Consider the following 27,460-nt stretch of genomic DNA (forward strand, 5'->3'; position numbering starts at 1 on the left):
ACTAGAGACGGGGTTTCACCGGGTTAGCCAGGATGGTCTCGATCTCCTGACCTCGTGATCCGCCCGTCTCGGCCTCCCAAAGTGCTGGGATTACAGGCTTGAGCCACCGCGCGCGGCCAAAAAAAAAGATTTCTTAATGTCCATCTTGTGTGCTTCTTTACTTAACCTTTCCTTAATGGCATAGTAATTCTTTCTAGCCCATTTTGTCATTTCTTAGATTCTTATTTAAAATTATAAAATGGTTACAATTAATTTTTGAGTTTTGTATTTCTCACATTTTGTGTCCCTGGTCTCCACTTACTTGTGTGTTTTAGCCTTTCTCATGTCATTGGGCCCGTATAATAGACCTTGGGCCCGTATAATAGACCGTGTAATAGACCATTGGGCCCATATAATAGAGTGCTTAACATTCCAGGCTAAACATTAGAATTGGCCTTGAAAATATAACTGATTAGGAGCTACTTATCTGGATATAGACCTTATTCTGCTTGTGGAGAAAGGTAATATTGATTCTCTGACATCACTTCTCTTTCTGCAATTTCATTACATTTGAAGGGGTCAGGTTGAGATATGTGATCTTTTTCTTTTTGGAGACAGGGTCTTGCTCTGTAGCCCAGGATGGAGTACAGTGGTATAATCTCGGCTCACTGCTACCTCAGCCTCTTGAGCTCAAGTGATCCTCCCACCTCAGCCTCCCAAGTAGCTGGGACTACAGGCGCATGCCACCATGCTTGGCTAAGTTTTGTATTTTTTGTAGAGATGGGGTTTTGCCGTGTTGCTGAAGCTGGTCTTGAACTCTTGGGCTCAAGCAGTCCACCCACCTTGTCCTCTCAAAGTGCTGGGATTATAGGTGTAAGCCACTGCACCTGGTCAAGACAGGTGGTCTTAAGATCATCCTGTATCCCCCCATCCACAAAACCCCACAACAGCCTGCCTTTTTCTCGTTCCTTTATTATTATTATTATTTTTCCAAGACTCTGTTACCCAGGCTGGAGTGCAGTGGTGCGATCTCGGTTCACTGCAGCCTCCACCTCCCAGGTTCAAGCGATTCTCGTGCCTCAGCCTCCTGAGTAGCTGGGATTACAGGCATGTGCCACCACGCCTGGCTAATGTTTCTATTTTTAGTAGAGACGGGGTTTCGCCATGTTGGCCAGGCTGGTCTCTAACTCCTGGCCTCAAGTGATCTGCCTGCCTTGGCCTCCCAAAGTGCTGGGATTACAGGCATGAGCCATCACGCCTAGCCTCTTCTCTGGTTCTTTTTGTGCCATGTATTCCAAGTTGTGAGTAAAAGTCTAACTAATTTATTTTAGGGCCTGGCCTCCTTGAAGATGAATAGTGTGGTACTATTTTGAAGTAGTATAAGACATCTGTGTGCCAAAATATCTCCAGTATGCACTTCCATGATATCTGAATTTCCACCATTAGAACCATTGGGCTTAAAGTATTATGCTAAGATGATTATTTTAAAATTCATATAAATATAAAAACGTAGTTTTTGAGATTATTACCTTTATTAACAAATCAGCCACAATTTATCAACGAACCTTGGGTGTATTTTCAGTAGTAAAGAATAGGATTTTGAAGAATTGGAACCCTGGTAAGTTTTGGCTAGGGAAAAACAGAGAGTGAGAAATACAGGACCTAGGGAGGGTTGACTTAGGCCAGAACATCTGTCCAGTAGGTGGACAGCAAATGGTCAGTGGGCAAGGAGCCCACGACAGAGACAAATTTCACAGTTCTTCCAAACACCAGCATTGATATGGATCTTGGGGTGCCTGAAAAATAGAATCAGAGCTTTTGTTTCTCCATCTAACACGTGGCAGAAGGATTTGAAGATAGTGACTTTAAAAGGGGATTATGGGAGCATCCCAACAGATGCCTTTTTTTTTTTTTTTTTTTGAGAAGGAGTCTCTCTCTATTGCCCAGGCTGGAGTGCAGTGGCGTGATCTTGGCTCACTGTAACCTCCACCTCCTGGATTCAAATGATTCTCCTGCCTCAGCCTCCTAAATAGCCTCCTAAATCCTCAGCTGGGATTACCTGAGTGCGCCACCAGGTCCGGCTAATTTTTGTATTTTTTTAGTAGAGATGGAGTTTCACCATGTTGGCCAGGCTGATCTCGGACTCCTGACCTTGTGATCCACCCGCCTCGGCCTCCCAAAGTGCTGGGATTACAGGCGTGAGCCACTGCGCCTGGTCACAGATGCTTCTTAACTTACAATGAGGTTATATCCCCACAACCCATCATGAATAGGAATTATCAGAAGCCAAAAGTGTATTTAATACATCTAACCTACCAAGCATCATAACATAGCCAAGCCTTACCTTAAACATGCTGAGAACATTTACATTAGTCTACGCTTGGACAGAATCATCTGGCAACACAGTACATTGTAGAGTATGGTGATCACGTGGCTGACTGGGAGCTGTAGCTCACTGCTGCTGCCCAGCGTCTCAAGAGAGTGTCATACTGCATATGACTAGCCATGGAAAAAATCAAAATTTGAAGTATGGTTTCCACAGAATCATATCTCTTTCACAGTATTATAAAGTTGAAAAATTATAAGTCAAACCATTTTAAGTTGGGGACCATCTTTACCCTCTAGGGCATCCTATACAGTTAGGATATCTATATTTTGGTGGTTACTTAAAATAGGGATGCTAATCTTGATGTTTGATAGTTTTGTTTTGTTTTGTTTTTCTATTGAAAACAATGCATCTAAGGTCAGAAACTGAGCTTGTTAATGTCTAAAAAGTAGTATGCCTATTTTTCAAATACTCATAGGTATTATGGTCGAAAGATGCTGTTCTTCATGATGTGTCATCCTAACTTTGAAAAAATGCTTGAAAAGTATGTTCCATCTAAAGATTTGCCATATATTAAGGACTCTGTTAGAAACTTACAGCAAAAGGTATGTGGAAAAAGTTTGTTTTATAAACAACTTTATAAGCAAAGCTTGTTTATTTATTTATTTATTTATTTATTTTTTTATTTTATTTTTTTTTTTTTGAGACGCTCTGTCGCCCGGGCTGGAGTGCAGTGGCCGGATCTCAGCTCACTGCAAGCTCGGCCTCCCGGGTTTACGCCATTCTCCTGCCTCAGCCTCCTGAGTAGCTGGGACTACAGGCACCCGCCACCTCCCCCAGCTAGTTTTTTGTATTTTTTAGTAGAGACGGGGTTTCACCAGCAAAGCTTGTTTTTACATCCAGGTAAAGGATAGGAATAATTATTTATTTGATTATTTCTCTGTTAATCATTTGGACTATATCTGCAATAACATTTCAACAACTAGAATACTAAGTAGACATACATATTGTCAAGCCTTGGAAGTAAATGTTTATTGAACAGAAGCTTGATGTTTGGTAGAATGTAGTTTGGCTTATTGGAGTTAACAAGACATGGGTTTGAATCAGAGCTCTGTTAGCAACTGTGTAACTTACGCATGCCTCTTCATTTCTCTAACTAGAATTCTCACTTTATAAAATGAGGATAATGATGTTTACCATGCTTAGTCCCTGCTTTATTTACCTTGTATGTTCCACTATTAGAGCTATTACCACACTGCAGAACATTTATAGGGAGCTCCTTGAGGGTAAGTGCCATGTCTTTGTTTTTGTTTTTGTCTTTTTGAGACAGAGTCTTGCTCTGTCACCAGGCTAGAGTGCAGTGGCATGATCTCAACTCACTGCAACCTCTACCTCTCGAGTTCAAGCGATTCTCCTGCCTCAACCTCTCAAGTAGCTGGGATTACAGGCACCCGCCACCATGCCCAGCTAATTTTTTTATATTTTTTAGTAGAGATGGGGTTTTCGCCATGTTGGCCAGGCTGGTCTTGAACTCCTGACCTCAGGTTATTTTCCTGCCTCAGCCTCTGGAAGTGCTGGGATTACAGGCGTGAGCCAACGCGCCTAGCCGTGCCATGTCTTATCGTCTTGGTAAATAATGGGAATTCAGTAATGTCTGTGAAATGAGTGACTCAGAGAATACCAAGTGAAATAAAATATAAAAAGTAATCTATTTATATATTGTTTTAAAAATATGTTTAATAAAGTAAAATTTTTCTACTGTAATTTATGTCATTTTTCTCTGATGCCCTTGGGCTAAGGATTCACTTATGAAGGAATAATATTAAAAAGATATGTAGCAGTAGACATTTTAGAGCATTTTTTTCTGCCCATTGAACTTGAAGATTTCAGCTTAGTTCATGTTAGAACTTATTAATATAACCATGCAAAAAAAAAATCTGACTAAAACAAAGCAGATTGTATCTGTGAGTCTTTCCAGTGCAGGAAAGGTTTTAAATAGTTCTCATCAAAATGTTTATTCTCACACTCCTAATGTTGCATAGGTACAACAGTGTTCAGTGTTTATGGACTGTGTTCATATGTTCTACATAGATTTTAAGCTTCAAGAAGAGTAGTTACAAAATACAGCATATTATTATTTTATTTATTTTTTTGAAACAGAGTCATGCTCTGTTGCTCAGGCTGGAGTGCAGTGGTGCGATCTTAGCTCAATGCAACCTCTCCCTCCGGGTTCAAGGGATTCTCCTGCCTCAGCCTCCTGAGTAGCTGGGATTATACCACCATGCCCAACTAATTTTTGTACTTTTAGTAGAGACAGGGTTTCCCTATGTTGGCCAGGCTGGTATCTAACTCCTGACCTCAGATGATCCACCTGCCTCAGCCTTCCAAAGTGCTGGCGTGAGCCACCACACCCAGCCCAAAATATAGCATATTGATTTTTAGTTTTTAACTCGTTTTTTATAAGTCAATATATATTTTCCCATTAGTCACATATTTTGTTAATTTACTGCTAATTACAAGGTGTTTTATGTATCTCATACTCTTTAAAGCATAAGCATACCAGATTATTAAAATACTTTCCATCTTAAAAAATCAGTGATGGCTACTTTGAAAATTACATTGTGTAAGTTATTTCACTACTAGTTTTAAAATTTGTATCATACTAATTTTGTATTTACTTGCAGGGTTTGGGGGACATACCATTAGATACTCCTTCAGCAAAAGGAAGACGATCTCATACTGGCAGTGTTGGAAATACAAGATCATCATCTGTTTCTAGAGATGCTTTCAATTTAGCTGAAAGGTAAGATGATGTGATAGTCCTCATCATTAGATAAATTACTCCCTAGTGATAGTAGTCTCATTTGGATGTTTTCATAAACTACCCCAGGGGTATTTGCCAAAATTTAATGGAGTTTTGAAAGTTTGGTTAGGATCCAGAAAGTGTGAGGTTATTAGATTTAATAAGGCAATTATATATTTACAGCAACTTGCTTTTATTTGCACTAGACATTAGCAATGCTTTAGTGTTATTGAACTTGTCGATGTTAGGCCTATTTTGGACAACTGATTAATTTTTTAAAAATTTGTAGCCTTTCTTTTTCCCCTAGTTGTAAAGTAATACATAATTAAGGTTAAAGGGGAAAAAAAAAACCTTAAGAAAACGAAAGCATTACAAGGATTTGGAAGGCCAGGCATGGTGGCTCACACCTGTAATCCAAGCACTTTGGGAGGCTGAGGCAGGCAGAATTGTTTGAGCTCAGGAGTTCGAGATCAGCCTGGGCAACATGGCAAAACCCTGTCTCTACCAAAACAATACAAAAATTAGCCAAGCCTGGTGGTTTTTGTTACCTGTGCTTTTGAGGTTTTAGTCATGAATTATTTACCTAGGCCGGGCGCGGTGGCTCAAGCCTGTAATCCCAGCACTTTGGGAGGCCGAGACGGGCGGATCACGAGGTCAGGAGATCGAGACCATCCTGGCTAACACGGTGAAACCCCGTCTCTACTAAAAATACAAAAAAAAAAAACTAGCCGGGCGAGGTGGCGGGCGCCTGTAGTCCCAGCTACTCCGGAGGCTGAGGCAGGAGAGTGGCCTAAACCCGGGAGGCGGAGCTTGCAGTGAGCTGAGATCTGGCCACTGCACTCCAGCCCGGGCTACAGAGCAAGACTCCGTCTCAAAAAAAAAAAAAAAAAAAAAAAAGAATTATTTACCTAGACTAGTGTCCAGAAGAGTACTGCCTAGGTTTTCTTCTTGTATTTTTATAAATGTAGGTCCTAAATTTAAGTCTTTAATCCATTTAGTTGGTTTTTATATAAGGTGAGAGATATTGTTTCATTCTGCATATGGCAATCTAATTTTTCCAGCACCATTTTTGAAAAGACTGCTCTTTCCTCCATGTATGTTCTTGTCAGCTTTGTCAAAGATCAGTTGGTTGTAGATATGTGGCTTTATTTCTGGGTTCTCTATTCTGTTGCATTAATGTATGTGTCTGTTTTTAGACCAGTACCATGTTGTTTGGGTTTTACAGCCTTATAGTGTAATTTGAAGCCAGGTAATGTGATGCCTGTAGCATTGTTGGTTTTGCTTAAAATTGCTTTGACTGGCTGGGCGCCATGGCTCACACCTGTAATCCCAGCACTTTGGGAGGCTGAGGCGGGCGGATCTCGAAGTCAGGAGTTTTGAGACCAACCTGGCAACATAGTGAAATCCTGTCTCTACTAAAACTACAAAAAATTAGCCAGGCATGGTGGAGGGTGCCTATAATCCCAGCCACTCAGGAGGCTGAGGCAGGAGAATTGCTTGAATCCGGGAGGTGGAGGTTGCAGTGAGCTGAGATCGTGCCATTGCATTCCAGGCTGGGTAACAAGAGTGAGACTCCATCTCAAAAAAAAAAAAAAAAAAAAAAAAAGATTGCTTTGGCTACTTGGGCTATTTTTTTGTTCCAAAAAAAGGTTCAGTGAGCCACGAGTTTTAGGATTGTTTTTTGTAAGTCTGTGATAAATGATATTGGTATTTTGATAGGGATTGCATTGAAACTGTAGACTGCTTTTGGCAGGATGGTCATTTTAATTATTCTGATCCATGAACCTGGGATGTTTTTCCATTTGTTTGTGTCATCTACAACTTCTTTTGTCAGTGTTTTTTAGTTTTCCTTGTAGATATCTTTTACCTCCTTGGTTAAAAATATACTCCTAGGTATTTTATTTCTTTTTTAGCTATTATAAGTGGGATTGCCTTCTTGATTTGTTTCTCAGCTTATTCCTTATTGGTATATAGAAATGCTGTTGATTTTTTTAAAGTTGATTTTGTATCTTGACACTTCACTGAAGTCGTTTATCAAATCTAAGAGTCTTTTGGTGAAGTCTTTGGGGTTCTCTAGATATAAGATCATATCATCAGCAAACAGGAATAATTTAACTTTTGCAGTTCGAGTGCCTTTTATTTTTTTCTCTTGCATGATTACTTTATCTAGGACTTACAGTACTAGGTTGAATAGAAGTGGTGAAAGTGGGCATCTTTGACTTGTTCCAGTTCTTGGAATGCTGTCAACTTTCTCCTGTTTAGTATGATGTTGGCTGTGGGTTTATTGTATATGGCCTTTATTATGTTGAGGTATGTTCCTTCTGTGCCTAGTTTGTTGAGGATTTTTATCATGAAGTGATGATGAATTTTATCAAATGCTTTTTCTGCTTCCTTTGAGATAATCATATGGTTTTTGTCCTTAGCTATGTTTGTGTGATATATCATATTTTTTTAAATTCCGTGTGTTGAACCGTCCTTGCATCTCTAGTATAAAACCCAGTTGATCCTGATATTTTATCTTTTTGATGTGCTGTTGTTGCTAGTATTTTGTTGAGGATTTTTACATCTATATTTATAAGGGATGTTAGTCTATAGCTTTTGTCTTTTGTGGTGTCTTTGCCTTGTTTTGGTATCAGGGTGATACTGGCCTCATAGAATAATTTAGGGCAGATTCCCCCCTCCAATTTTTGGAAAGTTTCAGGATGATTGGTATAAGTTTTTGTTTTATTATTTATTTTTGTACATTTGGTAGAATTTGACTGTGAACCCATCTTGTCCTGTGGGGTTTTTTTTTGCTTACTGATTCATTCTCACTACTCATTGGTCTGTTCAGGATTTCTGTTTCTTCCTGGTTCAATCTTGGGAGGGTGTATGTTTCCAGGAATTCCACAAACTAGGTTTTCTAGTTTGTGGAAGTGTAGTTGCTCATAATAGTCTCTGATGATCCCTTGTTTTTTCTGTCGTATCAGTTGTAATGTCTCCTTTCTGATTTTGTTTATTTGGATCTTCTTTCTTAAGCTAGCTAGCGATTTATTTTGTCTTTTTGAATAACCAGTTTTTCAATTCATTGATGCTTTGTATTTTGGGGAATAGGGGGGTTATTTCATTTAGTTCTCATCTGATCTTTGTTACTTATTTTCTTTGGCTAACCTTGGGGGTTTGGTTTGTTATGGTTTTTCTAGTTTCTTGAAATGTGATGTTAAGTTGTGATCATTTTACTTTTTTTTTTTTTTTTTTTAATAGAGAGAGAGAGAGACAGGGTCTCACTCCGTTGCCTAGGGTGAAGTGTAGTGGCATCATCATAGCCCACTACAGCCTCAAATTCTTGGGCTCAAGCAGTCTTCCTGTCTCAGCCTCATAAAGTGCTTTCTACTTTTTTCATGTAGGCATTTAACGCTATAAACTTCCCTCTTAACACTGATTTTGCTGTATCCCACAGGTTTTGGTATGTTGTGTTTCCATTTTCATTTACTTCAAAAAATGTTTTAAATTTTTGTCATGACTCTATGATCATTCAGGAATATGTTGTTTAATTTCCATGTATTTGTATAGTTTCTAAATTTCCTCTTGGTATTGATTTCTAGTTTTATTCCGTTGTGGTCTTAAGAAGATATTTGATTTGTTTTCAGTTTTTAAAAATTTGTTGAGACTTATTATGTGACCTAACATATGGTCTGTGTTGAAGAATGTTCCATGTGCTGATGAGAAAGATGTATATTCTGCAGTTTTGGGGTTGAATGTTCTGTAAATGTTTGTTAAGTCCATTTGGTCCAAAGTCCAATTTAAGTTCAGTGTTTCTTTGTTAATTTTCTGTCTCAATAATCTGCCTAGTTCTGTGAGTGGAATGTTGAAGTCCACAATCAAAACAGGATTGTTTTGCTGTCTCTTTCTTTAGGTCTAGTAAATATTTGTTTTATGAATCTGGGTGATCCAGTGTTGGGTGCATATATATTTGGGATTCTTATAGCTTCTTGCTGAATTCATCCCTTGTCATTATATAATGACCTTCTTTGTCTTTTTTTTTTTTTTTTTTTTTACTGTTTTTGATTTGAAGGTTGTGTTATCTGATGTAAGCATAGCTACACCTGATCACTTTTGGCTTCCATTTGTGTAGAATTTTTTCTTTTTTTTCTTTTTGTTTTGAGACGATGTCTCACTCTGTTGCCCAAGCTGGAGTGCAGTGGCACGATCTCAGTTCACTGCAACCTCTGCTTCTCAGGTTCAAGCAATTCTCCTGCCTCAGCCTCCCTAGTAGCTGGGACTATAGGCACACGCCACCATGCCCAGGTAAGTTTTGTATTTTCAGTAGAGACGGGGTTTCACGCTGTTGGCCAGGCTGGTCTTAAACTCCTGACCTCGTGATCCATCTGCCTCAGCCTCCCAAAGTGCTGGGATTACAGGCGTGAGCCACCATGCCCAGCGTAGAATATCTTTTTGTACCCGTTTAATTTTAGTCTATATGTGTCTTTTCAGCTGGGGTGAGTTTTTTATAAGCAGCATATAGTTGGATCATGTTTTTTATCCAGTTTGCCAATCTGTAACTTTTAAGTAGATCGTTTAATCCATTTTCATACAAGGTTAATATTGATATGTGAGATTTTGTTCCTGTCACATTGTTAAGTGTTATCTACCTGTTTTATAAATTGTTTCTTTCGTTTTCTCTGTTTTTGTGGTTTAGTGGAATTCTGTCTTGTTGCCATTTGATTCCTTTCTCTTCCTCCTTTATATGATTGCTTTATATGACCTGTGAGTTTTATACTTTCTTATGTTCTTATGATAGCAAATATCAACCTTTGTTTCCATGTTTAGGGCCCATTTGGGTATTTCTTATAGGGCTAGTCTAGTGATGACAAAGTCTATTAAAATTTGCTTATTTTAAAATTATTACTATGACCTCTTTGTTCTGTTTTTAAATATATTTTATTTTATTTTACTTTATTTTTGAGACAAGGTCTCTCTCTGTTGCCCAGGCTGGAGTGCAGTGGTGTGATCACATCTCAGCACAGCTTTGACCTCCTGGGTTCAAGCAATCCTTCTGTTTCAGCCACTGGAGTAGCTGGGACCACAGGTGTACACCAACATGCCTGGCTTATATATATATATAAACTATATATATATATATATATAAAAACACATATATATTGTTTGTTTTTGGAGATGGTGCTTCACCATGTTGCCCAGGATGGACTCAAACTCCTGGGCTTGAGGGATCCTCCCACCTTAGCTTTCCAAACTGCCGAGATTACAGGCATGAGCCACCACATCTGGCTTTAAATATATTTTAAACACTATTGGTCGGGTGCAGTGGTACGCACCTGTAATCCTAGCACTTTGGGAGGCTAAGGTGGACTGATTGCCTGAGCTCAGAAGTTCCAGACCAGCCTAGGCAACATGGAGAAACCCCGTCTCTACTAAAAATACAAAATATTAGCTGGGCATGGTGGCACACCCCTGTAATCCCAGGTACTCGGGAGGCTGAGGCAGGAGAATCGTTTGAATCCAGGAGGTGGAGGTTGCAGTGAGCTGAGATCGCTCCGTTGCACTCCAGCCTGGGCGACAGAACAAGACAGTGTCTCAAAACAAAACAAAACAGAGCAAAACAAAAACAAAAAAAGAAAAACAAAAAAACTCTATTGAAAAATTACACGAATACATAGAATTCATAGTATACATAGGTATCTCTTATATTTTCTGTATTTGTATATCTTTGAAATATTTCATAAACTAAAATAATGACTTTTATAAAAAATAAAGATGTATGTGAAAATATATGCTTTGGGACCTTGATATTTTAAGTACAGCCCACAAAACAGCCACATTGGCATCACCTAGGAGCTTTTTAGAAATGCAATTTTTTTTTTTTTTTGGAGACAGAGTATTGCTCTGTTGCCCAGGCTGGAGTGCAATGGCGCGATCTCAACTTATGGCAAGCTCCGCCTCCCAGTTCATGCCATTCTCCTGCCCCAGCCTCCCGAGTAGCTGGGACTACAGGAGCCTGCCACCATGCCTGGCTAATTTTTTTTTTTTTTTGACTTTTTGTATTTTTAGTAGAGACGGGGTTTCACTGTGTTAGCCAGGATGGTCTCGATCTCCTGACCTCGTGATCTGCCTGCCTTGGCCTCCCAAAGTGCTGGGATTACAGGCGTTAGCCACCGCGCCTGGCCTTTTTTATTTTTTTTAATTTTTTTATTTTTTTTGAGACGGAGTCTCGCTCTGTCACCCAGGCTGGAGTGCAACAGCAAGATCTCAGCTCACTACAACCTCCGCCTCCTGGGTTCAAGTGATTCTCCTGTCTCCTAAGTAGCCGGGACTACAGGTGTGTGCCACCACACCCCGCTAATTTTTGTATTTTTAGTAGAGACAGGATTTCACCATGTTGGCCAGACTGGTCTTGAACTCCCGACCTCAGGTGATCCACCCACCTCGGCCTCCAGAAGTGCTAGGATTACAGACATGAGCCACCTTACCCAGCCAGAAATGCAAAATGTTATGCTCCTTCCAGACCTACTAAATAAGAATTGGCAGTTTTTCTACCTTGATATTATATAATCTCATAAGATCCTGGATCAGATATCTTGGTCAAAAAATGTTTTTTGGAACCCATTAAAAAATGCTTTCTTAATATCTATTCAGAGCATACTGTGTGGGAGGCCTTTTCCAAACACTTATTTCATAGATATTTCTCAAGTTGGGTTTATCTGATATTTTCTCACAATTAGATGGAAGTTATGCAAGAATACCACAGAATTGATGTTGTACCGTTTTCACTGTATTACATCACAAGGTACATGATGTTGTTATGTCTTACTACTGATAACATTAACTTTGATTATTAGCTTATGGTGGTTTCTGCTAGGCACTGTACTGTTTTTCCCTTTGTAATTAATATATATATTTGGAAACTTTGAGACTGTGTAAATATCCTATTTCTCATCATACATAGCCCACTAGTTTTATCCACCACTGAGAGATTTTGCCTATAGCAATTAGTACATGGTTTTTTGCCTAATAATGATCTGTTTTCTTGATTTCTTCTACATTCATTGGTTGATTTTTTTTTTCTTTACAGAAAAACTGTTCCATTTCCTTCATATGTTTATTTATGCAAATATTCGTTTATATTTGTGAAGACTAATGGATTTCTATTTTATTCTGTGGGGTATAATCGAATACTGCCATTATTTCCCTCTTCAAATGGTTCTAGCTTTAGGAGTTCCTTCAGGTTGGCTGCTATGCTTTTACAATATGCCCCATCCATTTACTTTCTGTCAGCACATGATTCTCCAGGATCTTCTTGTATTTTATTTCCTCCTTTCAAATCTGTATGCTTCTGATTTATTTTTCCTACCTTAATATTGTACTGGTTAGGCCGGGCGCGGTGGCTCAAGCCTGTAATCCCAGCACTTTGGGAGGCCAAGACGGGCGGATCACGAGGTCAGGAGATCGAGACCATCCTGGCTAACACAGTGAAACCCCGTCTCTACTAAAAAATACAAAAAACTAGCCGGGCGAGGTGGCGGGCGGCTGTAGTCCCAGCTACTTGGGAGGCTGAGGCAGGAGAATGGCGTGAACCTGGGAGGCGGAGCTTGCAGTGAGCTGAGATCCGGCCACTGCACTCCAGCCTGGGCGGCAGAGCGAGACTCCGTCTCAAAAAAAAAAAAAAAAATATATATATATATTGTACTGGTTAGAATATCAAATCTAATGTTAAATAGAAGTAATAACAGACATCTTTACCTTATTCCTGGTCTTTGGGACAAAATGTTCAGCATTTCTCCATTGCGTATGATATTAGCTGTAGGTTTCATAGAAAGCTCTTTATCAAATTAATGAAGTTCCCTTCTAGTTTGTGAGTTTTTAATCATGAATGGGTGTTGAATTTTTCTCAAATGCCATTCCAGCATCTATTAAGATAATTCTTTTTTTTATTTTGTTACTATTGTGAATTACTATTTTTTTCTTATTATACTTCAAGTTCTAGGGTACATGTGCACAACGTGCAGCTTTGATACATATGGATACATGTGCCATGTTGGTGTGCTGCACCCATTAACTCGTCGTTTACATTAGGTATATCCCTAATGCTGTCCCTCCCCCTTCCCCCCACCCCACAGCAGGCCCTGGTGTGTGATGTTCCCCATCCTGTGTCCAAGTGTTCTCATTGTTCAATTCCTACCTATAAGTGAGAACATGCAGTGTTTGGTTTTCTGTCCTTGCAATAGTTGGCTCAGAATGATGGTTTCCACCTTCATTCATGTCCCTACAAAGGACATGAACTCATCCTTGTTTATGGCTGCTGTTGTGAATTATGTTAAATGTTAAAAATGGTAACTTGTATTCCTTGGATTAGCCCCACTTGGTGATGATGATGTGTCATATTTTTAATATATTACTGGGTTTAATTTACTAAAATTATTTGAGTATTTTTGTGTCTATAATCATGAGGTCTTTAGTTTTCTTGTCTTAAAATGTCTTTGGATTTGGTATTGGGATGATGCTGAATAATACCCTTGTGGTTTCTTCTTCAATACAGGTGCTATTTAGAAGTGTGTTTAATTTTCAAATATTTGGAGATTTTCTAAATATCATTTTGTTAATGATTTTAAATTTAGTTCTGCTGTGTCACTGAACATGCTCCATAGGATTCTAGTTCTTTTAAACTTCTTGAGACTTGTTTTATGGCCCAGCATGTGTTCTACATTAGTGACTATTTTATATCTACTTGGAAGAATGTACATTCTGCTCTTGTTGAATGTAATATTCTACACAATGTCAGTTAGGTTAAGTCGGTTGTTATTCAAGTGTTCTATAATCTTACTGATTTTTTTCTACTTGTTCTATCAATTGCTGAGATAGGAGTATTGACATCCCCAACGTATTGGTGGATTTATTTATACTTTCTGTTGTATCACTTTTTGCTTCATGTATTTTGATCCACTGTGATTACGTTTAAATACATTGAGGATAGTTGTGACTTTCTGATAAATTGGTCCTTTTGTCATTATGAAGTACCTTTATCTCTGGTAATATTCTTTATCTTGAAGTCTATGTTAGTAGACCATATTAGTTTTCTTTTGATAGAAGATTTGCATGGTATGTTTTTCTTTAAATTACAGTGTTATGGAGATGTAATTCGCCTACTATATAATTCTTCTATCTAAGGCATGCAATTCAATGTTTTTTAGTACAGATGGCACCCAACTTAGGATGGTTCAACTTATGATTTTTCAACTTTACAATGGTGTAAAAGCAGTATGCATGTAGTACAGTAGAAACTACTTTGAGTATTCATACAATCTGTTTTTCACTTTCAGTATAATATTCAATAAATTATTCATTATAAAATAGGCTTTGTGTTAGATTATTTGCCTCAGTATAGGATAATGTAAGTGTTCTGAACACGTTTAAGGTAGGCTAGACTAAGCTATGATGTTCAGTAGGTTAGATGTATTGAATGCATTTTTGACTTAAGATATTTTCAACATAAAATGGGTTTATCAGGATGTAACTCCATTGCAAATCAAAGAGCATCTGTATATTCAATGAGTTGTGTAGCTGTCATCATTATTTTAGAATATTTTTGTCACCTTAAAAGAAATCTCATACTTATTAGCAGTCATTCCCCATTTCTCAACAATCTTGCCTTCCCCAGCCCTAGGCAGTCTCTCTTCTGTTTCTATGGATTTGCTTATTCTGGACATTCCATATAAAGGGAATCATATGATATGTGGTCTTTTGTGACTGGCTTCTTATACTTAGATTTATGTTAAGGCTTATCCATTTTTTTTGTAATCAAAATGTCAAGGGTTCTTCCATGTTATAGCATTTATCAATACTTCATTCCTTTTTATGGGCGAATACTATTCCATTCATCCATATATGGATATAGCACACATTGTTTATCCATTATCAGTTTGGTTTTGTTGTGGACATATGTTTTCAGCCCTCTTGGATGTGTAGGAGTGGAATTGCTGGATCATATGATAACTCTATGTTTAATCGTTTGAAGAACCAGCAGAAAGTTTTTCCAAAGTGCCACCATTTTACATCTCACCAGTAGTGTAAAAGGGTTCCAGTTTTTTTACATCCTTACCAATACTTGTGATTATTTCAGTGGCTATAAACTAGTATCTCATTTGACAAACATAATATATATATATATAATAATATATATATATTTATATATATATAAAAAAATATATATATATATATATATTTTTTTTTTTTTTTGAGACAGAGTCTCGCACTGTCATCCAGGCTGGAGTACGGTGGCATGATCTCCCTGCAACCTCTGCCTCCCAGGTTCAAGCAATTCTGCCTCAGCCTCCCGAGTAGCTGGGACTACAGGCGTGTGCCATCACGCCTAGCTGATTTTTGTATTTTTAGTAGAGACAGGGTTTCACGATATTGACCAGGATGGTCTCCATCTCTTGACCTTATGATCCGCCCGCCTCAGCTTCCCAAAGTGCTGGGATTACAGGTGTGAGCCACTGGCACCCGGCCCGACAGAGATTCTTTTTGACCAAACTATAGACATGCTTCTCTGAGTCCTGTTTTCAATTTGGCCTTGACCTTGGACCCTGTCCTTGGGCCTGCCTAACCCGTCTTAACAAGGTATCCTGCTAGCTCATCTCTCCTTCCTTTGATATGTTATCACCCTTGATATCTGATAAAGTTCCTCACCCCCTGACCTTCGATGTATGAGTCTTTGGCCTTCCTTTAGCATGCATCTTACTAGGCCAGTTTTGCAAGAAACTTCGTGCTCTTTAATGTCTCCTCTTAGTAATTTTCTATCCACTGACCCCCACCCCCAACTCTGGTTGTGGGCTATGAATCCCTCTGTCTTTACTGTAGTCAGAGTTGAGAACAGTTGTTCTCCCTTATTGTAGTAGTCATGATCCTTCTTGAATAAAGTCTTTCTTACCATTTTAACAAGTGTGAAAATAATTTTTTCCTTAATGCATTGTGGATTTTGCTTGTATTTTCTGGTCTGTCTTCTTAATTAAAAAAATATTTTATTAATTTTTAATAAAAAGAGATGGGGTCTTCCTGTGTTGCCCAGGCTGGTGTCAACTCCTGGGCTCAAGTAATCCTCCAGCCTCGGTCTTCCAAAGTGCTGGGATTATAGGTGTAGCCACCATGCTCAGCTTATGTTTTTTTAAAGAGCGTTTTTCTAGACAGTATGCGACTCAGTCTTGTCTTTTTTGAGGAAGGGTCTTGCTCTGTCATCCAGGCTGGAGTGCAATGACGTGATCATGGCTCACTGCAGCCTCGACCTCCCAGGGCTCAAGTGTCCTCCCACCTTAGCCTCCCGAGTACCTAGGACTACAAGCCCATGGCACCCCTACCCTGCCACCCAGCTATTTTTTTGTATTTTTTGTACAGATGAGGTCTCAATTTGTTGCCCAGGTTGGAGTCTTGTCTTATTACCAATATAACAATTTCTGCTTTTTAATCAGGGTATTTGACCATTTAGGTTTAAAGCGGTTATTCACATGGTTGGGTTTAAGCCTCTCATTTTGATAGTGTTTTTCCATTTGTCTTATATTTTCTGTTTCTTTTTCTTCTTTTTGTGCTTGGTATAAGATTGATTGAGAGGTAGGGATGTGAGTGTGTGTGTGTGCATTTTCATATTTCATTTATCTTCTTCATTAGCTGTATCTTTTTGTTCCTTTTATAAGTGGTTGATCTAGACTTTATAATATTGTAATGTACATCTTTACTGTCTCACAGTATACTTTCAAATAGTATTAGACCATGTTAAGTCTAATGTAAGAACATTACAATATACTTACATTAAGCTTACTTGCAGTGAGCCAAGATAATGCCACTGCATTCCAGCCTGGGTGACAAAGTGAGACTCTGTCTCAAAAATAAATTAAAAATTAAAAAAGTAAAATAGATAGATAGAAAGATAGAGTGAGACTCTGTATCTAAAATAGATAGACAGATTGACCAACTGACCTACCTGTCACTTTGCATCACCCTTTAGTTTCAAAAGGATGATCATCTAAATGGGAGTGTCCAATCTTTTGCATCCCTTGCCACATTGGAAGAAGAATTGTCTTGGCCACACATAAAATACACCAGCACTAATGATAGCTGGAGAGCTAAAACACACACACACACACACACACACACACATATACACAAAAATCTCATAATGTTTTAAGAAAATTTTAGGCTGCATTCAAAGCTGTCCGGGCCACATGCGACCTGCAGACCATGGGATGGACAAGCTGGATCTACCACATTGAGTTACTCCTTTATAGCCACAAAAAATATGCTAGGAATACTATCATTGCCATAATAATTCCTGCTGGTCTCTAGTTTCTCATTGTCCCATGCATGTTCACACGAATACTTTGCAGGAAAGAGTTAACATAACAGGGCCTGAGACTGCTATTCTTAGTAAGGTCTGCTTAGAGAGATTGTCCATTGGTTGACATCTGGGAACTTAGGTTTTGGAAAGATTTCAACTATTCCTCATAAGAGTGGTTCACTTAATCTTCTACGGAGAATGGGTTTGAGAAGAGGTTCAAGGTAATTTATCTAGATCTCAATGGGCAAGGAACCTGTTCAGAAAAAAGTTAACATTGCAGTCCTGAGACTTTTATCCCTAAAAAAGGCTGCTTGCAAGGTTAGCTCTTTGCTGACATGGGAAACCAGGATTTCAAGAGGATTCCCAACATGCCCTAACTGATAAGATAGTTTACTGTGCCTAAATTGTTTCGGCAAACAATATGGTTTATGCTGGAGGCCTGGTTTCCTTCTGGGGTCTGGAATTTTGGTATGTCCTAGGCAGACAGTCCCTACGTTACCAGCTCCCAGTGAAAACTCTGGACATGAGGCCTCTAATAAGCTTACTTGGTAGACAGCACTTCACATATGTTGTCATAACTCATTGCTGAAGGAATTGTGTCCTGTGTGACCCTACTGGGAAAGGACTCTTTAAAAGCTTAAATCTGGTTTCGTCTGGTCTTTGACTTATGCACCTTTTCCCTCTGCTTATTTTGTTTGGCATCCTTCTGCTGTAATAAATTTTAGCCATGAGTAAAACTAGAGGCTAACTCTTGTGAGTCTTCCTAGCAAATATCCAAATCCAGGGGAGATCCTGGGGACTCCCAACACAGATAGTTTGGCTATGGGTTAGGTTATTTTATGCATTTTGGAAAATGAATTCATAGTGAGATTTTAAAATTATGTTTGTATAATAGTTTTTATAGGAAAGTACAAATGAAATCACATTCACCTTTCTTTCACTTTAGAGAGGTAACTGAAGTTCGTGAAGTCACCAGAAAATCAGTCCCTCGTAATTCCTTAGAAAGTGCTGAGTACCTTAAAGTCATAACTGGTTTATTAAATGCAAAAGACTTTCGTGATCGTATTAATGGGATTAAGCAGCTTTTATCAGATACTGAAAATAATCAAGACCTTGTTGTTGGAAACATTGTGAAGGTAAGGACTTGTCAAAATTAATTTTAAGGCGGGTATGGTAGCTCATGCCTGTAATCCCAGCACTTTGGGAAGCCAAGGTAGAAGGATCTCTTGAGTCTAGGAGTTCAAAGTTCAAGTCCAGCCTGGGCAACATAGTAAGACCCTGTCTCTACAAAAAAGAAAAAAAAATTTATTTTCATTTGAAATCTATGTCAAATGAAGTTTATCAGTTTAAAAAATTGCTCTAAATCTTAGTGTTTTATATACCCTCTCACTGTATATATACAGATTACACAAATTTAAATGGAATTTAATTAATAAATTATATATTTACATATTATATGTATATTATTCTAAAGTGTTAAAATAAGCTTAGTGAAAAGAATAGATTGCCTGGGTTTTGCTAGGTTAAAAGCATACTAGAACAAGTCAAAATCCTTGAAACAAAGTAAGAAGATAGCTATTTATTAGTCTGAATCCTGCCACAAGATGATAAGCGCCTTGAAACTTCTATATTCTCAGAGCACTCAGAACCTGGCATTTAGTAAATATATGTTAAATTAATCAATACATTTTTTTTAAAGGCAAAGACAGATAAGAGACTTGATATTGCTTTAGAACAGATATTAAAACTTTCCATTATATGGGTTAGAAATCTTTGTATAGGCTGGGCGCGGTGGCTCAAGCCTGTAATCCCAGCACTTTGGGAGCCCAGACGGGCGGATCACGAGGTCAGGATATCGAGGCCATCCTGGCTAACACGGTGAAACCCCGTCTCTACTAAAAAAATACAAAAAACTAGCCGGGCGAAGTGGCGGGCGCCTGTAGTCCCAGCTACTCGGGAGGCTGAGGCAGGAGAATGGCGTAAACCCGGGAGGCGGAGCTTGCAGTGAGCTGAGATCCGGCCACTGCACTCCAGCCTCGGTGACAGAGCGAGACTCCGTCTCAAAGAAAAAAAAAAAAAAAAAAGAAATCTCTGTATAGTGACTTATGTACTTATCTTTAGGAAGACAATAAATAAAGGGAAATATTAATTAATATTCATCGTATCAGAGCATAGATTATTTTTGCTTCATCAGAATTTAGTTCAGTTAATTCTAGTAGTAATTTATTAATTAAATTTCATTTTAAGTTTGTGTAATGTGCATTATACTTGACAAACATACCATAACTACTCTTCACTTCTCATGGTATTGTCTCAGCTTTCAGAAGAAAAGAACCATATTACCATGGCATGGGAGCCAGAAACTTGTATTTTCTGATATCTGTTGAGTAAAAATAAATCTCTTGGGAAGATTATTCTTAACATGAAAAATAATAAATAAGTATTGGAAATTACTAGTGAATAGTCTCAGCTCATAGAGTAGCTCTTTACTTACCTGACATGATTAAAGGATTGTTTAGCATTCACTTTATTATATCTTGAGTTTATTAAAGTTAAGGATTCTGAAGAGCAAGGAATTATTGTTAAAGTTACCAGGTTAAGAGATAATAATACAAATTTAACTCTGAAATTGCATCTAAAATTTTCATAATAAACCTAAACTGAAACTAGGTTAGATCTCCACAGTAAAACTTACATGTCTACTTCTAGTGTGAAAAAAGATAAAAACTTTTCTTAAGTTCTTAGAGTTAGCTAAGCTAACCTGCACCTTCCAGAAAACAAGATGTTTATCATATTTACAATTAGTCATCTGCCTACTGAGCCATATTTTTCAGCTTTTATTAGGATGTCTTTTGGGGCAATTTTTGAGGCCTTCTCCTTTCGTTACAAGAAGATTTGACACTTAGATTTAGTACCCCAATTTTTATAAAGTTACTGTTATCTAAGTTCAAGCAAAATAGGATGTTGTGTATATATTTAAACTGAGTAAAGTAGGAGAAATATTATGACATGCCAAGAGAATTATAAATACAATAGCTATAAACATTATTTTACTTTAAATGATTTACCAATTTATTTTCAGATTTTTGATGCTTTTAAATCTCGACTTCATGATTCTAATAGTAAAGTAAATCTGGTGGCTCTGGAAACAATGCACAAAATGATTCCTCTACTTAGAGACCACTTATCTCCTATAATCAACATGCTAATTCCAGCAATAGTGGATAACAATCTGAATTCCAAGAATCCAGGCATCTACGCTGCTGCTACGAATGTTGTTCAGGCACTGAGTCAGCATGTAGGTAAGAAATCTTACTTCAGCACTCAAATTGACTTTCTTTTCATGTTTTCTGATTCCATCCATACTTTTTTTGTAATGCTGAAATCCTAGTTATTCAGGTTTTTAAACTTAATATTATCATAAAACTTTCTATTTTCTCAATGGTTTTAAAATTATTTTTAGTGATTAAATTCTGTTCCATTAAATTGACTTTCCCTTATCTTTGATTTTATTTCTTTTTCTGCCTCAACCTCGGTCTGCTAACAAAACTAACTCAATAATTCGGCATGAGATGATCCAGAAATAAAATAAAGAAAAAATATAAAAATAAGAAAATAATAATAAATAAACTAACTCAAAATGGATCACAGATTTAAATGTACAACTTAAATGTAAAACTTTTACAAGATAACATGAGAAAATCTTAGGACTTGGTGAAAAGTTGTACATATAGCACTAAGAGCATGATCCTATAATCTCAGCCTTTTGGGAGGCCAAGGTGGGCAGATCACCTGAGGTTGGGAGTTCAAGACCAGCCTGGCCAACATGGTGAAACCGTCTCTACTAAAAATACAAAAATTAGCTGGGTGTGGTGACGCATGCCTGTAATCCCAGCTACTCTGGAAGCTGAGGCAGGAGAATTGCTTGAACCACCTCCAGGAGGTGGAGGTTGCAGTAAGCCAAGGTTGTACCACTGCACTGCAGCCTGGGCAACAGAGTGTGACTCCGTATCAAAAAATTAAATTTTTTTTTTAAAGAATAGATAAAGAGGCTGGGCGTGGTGACTCAAGCCTGTAATCCCAGCACTTTGGGAGGCCGAGACGGGTGGATCACGAGGTCAGGAGATTGAGACCATCCTGGCTAACACAGTGAAACCCCGTCTCTACTAAAAATATGAAAAATTAGCCGGGCATGGTGGCGGGTGCCTGTAGTCCCAGCTACTAGGGAGGCTGAGGCAGGAGAATGGCATGAACCCGGGAGGCGGAGCTTGCAGTGAGCTGAGATCACGCCACTGCACTCCGGCATGGGCAACAGAGCGAGACTCTATCTCAAAAAAAAAGAAAAGAAAGATTATTTGTCATGTCCAAGTGGAATTTATCCCAGGGATGCAAAGATGGTTCAACATATGCAAATTAATGGTTCTTAAGTATTTTTCATCAGGTTTAGTGTAATACCGTAAACCTCGAGTGACACCATCAGACCTATATGAAGTGCCACTAGTGATGCTGAAAGTGCTCCCAATAAGCAGGGGAAAGTCATGACATGATAAATTTGAATTGCTTGATATCTGAGTAGCTTGAGGTCTGCAGCTGTGGTTGCCCACCACTTCAGATAGATGACTAATCTTGTAAACAGATGACATAAATTTGCATTATTGACAAATACAATACTGTAAATGTATTTTTCTTCTCTTTCCTAATATTTTCTTTTCTCTAGCTTACTTTATTGTAAGATTCCAGTATATAATACATATAACATCCAAAATATGTGTTAATTGACAGTTTATGTTATTGGTAAGGTTTCTGATCAACAGTAAGTTATTAGTATTTCAGTTTGGGGAGTGTGAAAAGTTAAACACGAATTTTCAACTGTACAGGGGTTGGCTCCCCTAACCCCTGTGTTGTCCAAGGGTCAATTGTAGTTATTTAAGATGAAACCTTTAGGTGGAAGGTACACAGGACCTCTATATAATCTTAGTAAATTTCTGTGTTTCTATTATTATTTCACAATTAAAACTTTATTTATTTATTTATTTTTTTGAGACGGAGTCTCACTCTGTCACCCAGGCTGGAGTGCAGTGGCCGGATCTCGGCTCACTGCAAGCTCCGCCTCCCGGGTTTACACCGTTCTCCTGCCTCAGCCTCCCGAGTAGCTGGGACTACACGCACCCGCCACCTCGCCCGGCTAGTTTTTTTGTATTTTTTAGTAGAGACGGGGTTTCACCGTGTTAGCCAGGATGGTCTCGATCTCCTGACCTCGTGATGCACCCGTCTCGGCCTCCCAAAGTGCTGGGATTACAGGCTTGAGCCACCGTGCCTGGCCTCACAATTAAAACTTTAAAAAAAAATTCAGTAAATGTAAAAACTGCTTCCCTTTTTCTTTTTCTTTCTTTCTTTTTCTTTTTCTTTTTCTTTTTTTTTTGTTGTTGTTGTTGAGACAGAGTCTCACTCTGTCACCAGGCTGGAGTGCAATGGCATGATGTCACCTCACTGCAACCTCTGATTCCCTGGTTCAAGTGATTCTCCTGCCTCAGCTTCCCCAGTAGCTGGGATTACAGGCACACGCCACCACACCCAGCTAATTTTTGTATTTTTAATAGAGACAGAGTTTCACCGTGTTGGCCAGGGTGGTCTCAAACTCCTGACCTCATGATCTTCCCAACTTGGCCTCCCAAAGTGCTGGGATTACAGGCGTGAGCCACCACACCCAGGTGCTTTTTCTGTTTTTTGATAAAACTATGCTATTATTTGAAATAAGATGCCTAGGAGATTCAGGCAGTTTTTTGTTTTTGTTTTTGTCTTTTTTTTTTTTTTTAATACCACATGATAGCTCCTTTAAAACTGTGTGAGGTATTTTTAGTTCTCATTTGCTTTAAGAATATTACTCTGTTAAGATTTTGTTTGGTTTGTTGGTTTTGAGAGACAGAGCGTCACTGTCACCCAGGTTGGGGTGCAGTGGTGCAATCATAGCTCAAGTCAGCCTTGGACTCCTGGGCTCAAGTGATCCTCTTACGTCAGCCTCCCAAGTAGCTGGAATTACAGGTGCTAGTGACCATGCCTGGCCTGTTAAAGTTTTATAGAAAATTTTAAATAGTGATTATGTAGATTTTTAAAGTGTTACACATTTGCATCCTAGAAATGATTATTTTTCTTTTCAATGCTATGTAATGGAAAGTAACTAGGAGCTCATTACTCTTTAAACATATGTCTTTGTGTTCTTTTTTTTTAGACAATTACTTACTTCTACAGCCATTTTGCACAAAAGCTCAGTTTTTAAATGGAAAAGCAAAACAGGATATGACGGAAAAGCTTGCTGGTAAATACTTTGTAACAATTTCTAAAGAAATATTTTATTAACTAAGGATAAACTGATAAACGATTTCAATTTAATTTTAGGATAGCTACCAACTTAATATAACTACCCACAAAGTTGAAATAAATTGTGTAATGATCCACAAGATAACCTTTTAAGACTTTTACCCGAAACATTTTTGTCAAAAGAATTTTATCCTTTTTTTCCAGTAAATGTTCAGTCTTCCTATTAGTGTAGCCAAATGCAGGTTCAGCCAGTCACCACTTGGAAAATTGAATAACAAGGATGAGGTACAGTGGAAAGAAAGTGACTTTATTTTCCAAAGTTAGCAGTTGGCAGGTGGTTCAGGCTCCTGCCTTAACAAAACTGCTTCAGAATTCTCAGGCAAAATGCTAGGGTTTAAGAAGGAGAAGGTTTGCATGGAGGGCATGCAGTGGGCCAGGCAGTACAGTTCTACATGATTTGTTCTTATGACTTATCTTGAGTTATTGCTCCATATGGTGAATGGGCCAGTGCTGTCTCAGGCTGGACTGGGTTGTAAATTGGCACCACAGCCTTGAAGTAATCTCCTGGTTAGGGAGAATTCTATAGGTACCTGAATTGTCTCAAGATGGAGTCTCTGGAACTTTTTTTTTTTTTTTTTTTTTAATTTTTGAGATGGAGTCTCGCTTTGTTGCCTAGGCTGGAGTGCAGTGGCGCAATACTGGCTAACTGCAACCTCTGCCTCCTGGGTTCAAGTGATTCTCCTGCCTCAGCCTCCTGAGTAGCTGGGGCTACAGGTGCCTGCCACCACGCCTGGCTAGTTTTTTTTTTTTTTAATTATTATTTTTAGTAGAGATGGGGCTTCACCATGTTGGCCAGGATGGGCTTGAACTTCTGACCTCAAGTGATCCACCCACCTCGCCCTCCCAAAGTGCTAGAATTTCAGGCATGAGCCACTGCATCCAGCCCAGTCTCTGGAACTTCTAAGCAAACATACTTAGATAGGCTAGCAATACAAAGGAGTATCTAGTAGAAAGAAGGAAAGCAAAATTTATTATTTCATTACTAAAACGTTAATACAAAGGGCCACAAAAGGAGGAGGAAAAAAACCCTTAAAAATAGGGTACTTGGTTACATTAGTAGAAATAATATGGCCGGGCGCAGTGGCTCACGTCTGTAATCCCAGCACTTTGGGAGGCTGAGGCGGGTGGATCACAAGGTCAGGAGATCGAGACCATCCTGGCTAAAACGGTGAAACCCCGTCTCTACTAAAAATACAAAAAATTAGCCGGGCGCGGAGGCAGGCGCCTGTGGTCCCAGCTACTCGGGAGGCTGAGGCAGGAGAATGGCGTCGGCCCGGGAGGCGGAGCTTGCAGTGAGCCGAGATCGCGCCACTGCACTCCAGCCTGGGCGACATATGGAGACTCCATTTCAAAAAAAAAAAAAAAAAAGAAATAATATGGGAAAAATAAAAATACATTAAAATCAAATTTGGTTCTTATAGAAAACTGCTATTTCAAAATCATGTTTGATAAAAGGTCCATGGGTTAAAACTGTGTACATTTCTGTTTCACTATATTTGGAAAACATCAAGATGAATTTGGGTTCATTTTCTCTCCTTACCACTTTTGCATGAACTAATTGTTCTATATGGGATTCTAATACCATACTTGAAGATCCCAATCTTTGAGAGAAAGTTTTCTTACATTGCTTCTTTTAAGAAGCCTAACTTTTGGCCGGGCGCGATAGCTCACGCCTGTAATCCCAGCACTTTCGAGGCCGAGGCGGGTGGATTATGAGGTCAGGAGATCGAGACCATCCTGGTTAACCCGGTGAAACCCCGTCTCTACTAAATATACAAAAAAAAAATTAGCGGGGCGTGGTGGCGGGCTCCTGTTGTCCCAGCTACTTGGGAGGCTGAGGCAGGAGAATGGCGTGAACCTGGGAGGCGGAGCTTGCAGTGAGCCAAGATTGCGCCACTGCACTCCAGCCTGGGCGACAGAGTGAGACTCCATCTCAAAAAAAAAAAAAAAAAAGAAAAGAAGCCTAACTTTTTAGGACAAATGACATAAGGAAGAAGCTTAGTATATTTTTGTTGCTTTTTATTTAGCAGAGCTTGGGCTTATTTATTAAGAAAAAACCCTCACTGTTTTTTATATTTTTATGTTTCAGATATTGTTATGGAACTTTATCAAAGGAAGCCGCATGCCACAGAACAGAAAGTGTTGGTTGTTTTATGGCATCTCTTAGGAAATATGACAAATAGTGGCTCTCTGCCTGGAGCTGGAGGAAATATACGAACAGCCACAGCTAAATTATCAAAAGCACTCTTTGCACAGATGGGTCAGAATCTGTTAAATCAGGCTGCATCTCAACCACCACATATCAAAAAGAGTTTGGAGGAATTACTCGATATGACGATTTTAAATGAATTATGAATCTTTGATAAAATATTGTATGATGAACAAAAGTGTTTACATGATGACAAGTGGAACTTTCTAAAAGTTATGTTATCAGTGCCTGCACTTCACATCCAGCAAATTAAGTCAATGGCTATTTTTATTTGCAGCCTATGAGTACACATCTGTCCTATATCAACCTTACCACTTATATCCATCACATAAAAACCTAAAATATATCATTCATGAATAATTCACGAAATCTGAGTCACATGGGATGAATTCAATTTTAATATTTTTGAAAAAAGTCCTGCTCATTTGCACTATTCTATAGAAACTACAATTTGTTGCCCTGTATGTACAATTAGAATTGTAATTAAAAATATACTTTTTATTATGTAATCATGTTCTGGTCTCATTTCTCAGCCTTATTTTATAAAGTGGAAGTCATTGAACTATGTTATCAGAAACTAAGTTTGTATATTATTTGTGAAAAACATGTATTTCTGAATCAGTCCACTAATATGATTGTGCAGTATTAGCTTGCTTTTGCTGCTGTGTTAATGTCATATATTAGCTTACCTTTTGGGTTTAATTATCTTACATAATTGTGAAATTTAACAAGTTATAATAAAGCATGACAACCAAAGTTTTAGAAAACATTAAACATTTTAAATGCACGTTTAAAAAAACGTGTCGAATGTAACCCCCCTATTTTTGTGTGCAAACACTAAATTTTATTTCTTTATGTTTTGACCTTCATAAAGGTGTTGTTTTGCTGCCCAGTTGTGTAATTCTCAAAAATAGTGCCAGGTCTTCTATAGCTTTTTTCAGAATTCATGGGCTTACAAGTACTGTATGCATCTTTAAAAAGAAAAGGAATGTTATCAAATAAAAGGATTTATTTCTGTAGATGTGTGAGAAGTGTCCTATTTTTCCAACTTCCATACATGTTAAAATGAAAAAAAATATATATATATATATATAGTAGTATTGACCTATCACTTTCACTTGATCTACTTATGATATTGACCTATCACTATTGACCTACAAATAGACTTGGGTTACATTCTAACTTTGTAGGAAATTAGCTGTGTGACCTTGGACAAAGTCACTTGCCAGGTCTGGGCCTCAGTTTCCTCATGTCTAAAATGTAAGAACTAGACTAGGTGATTTTAAAGGTCCTATCCTGTTCTAAAATTCTATGATTCTGTTCATTCTTTTTTACTTCTGAGTCACTGACCAGTTTTCTAATGTATCTGGCTGTTTTTAAAATTATGATTTAAAAAAATGTATCCTTAGCTTTTGAGAAAAAAAAAAAGGTGAGAGGGTTGCT

The 27,460-nt window shown here is 38.3% G+C and overlaps 1 protein-coding gene across 7 annotated transcripts in view; it reads left to right on the forward strand.

Annotated features, from left to right (window-relative positions):
- The window catches only part of TOGARAM1 (TOG array regulator of axonemal microtubules 1), a 115,854-nt gene extending 88,818 nt beyond the window's left edge, over positions 1-27,036 (forward strand). For 4 of the 7 annotated variants that reach the window (XM_015143616.3, XM_077940945.1, XM_077940947.1 and 1 more), the window contains 6 exons: positions 2,784-2,910; positions 4,990-5,108; positions 18,377-18,566; positions 20,513-20,732; positions 23,660-23,746; positions 25,898-27,036. In XM_015143616.3, the coding sequence (XP_014999102.3) occupies positions 2,784-2,910; positions 4,990-5,108; positions 18,377-18,566; positions 20,513-20,732; positions 23,660-23,746; positions 25,898-26,163 (1,009 nt within the window). In that variant the 3' untranslated portion in view covers positions 26,164-27,036. The remainder of the gene's footprint in view (positions 1-2,783; positions 2,911-4,989; positions 5,109-18,376; positions 18,567-20,512; positions 20,733-23,659; positions 23,747-25,897) is intronic. The other 3 variants (XM_077940946.1, XM_077940950.1, XM_077940949.1) reach the window with 2 other exon arrangements.
- The last annotated feature ends 424 nt before the right edge of the window (positions 27,037-27,460 follow it).

Source organism: Macaca mulatta, chromosome 7 (genome assembly GCF_049350105.2).
Source record: "Macaca mulatta isolate MMU2019108-1 chromosome 7, T2T-MMU8v2.0, whole genome shotgun sequence".
In the NCBI taxonomy this organism is placed as follows: Eukaryota; Metazoa; Chordata; class Mammalia; order Primates; family Cercopithecidae; genus Macaca; species Macaca mulatta.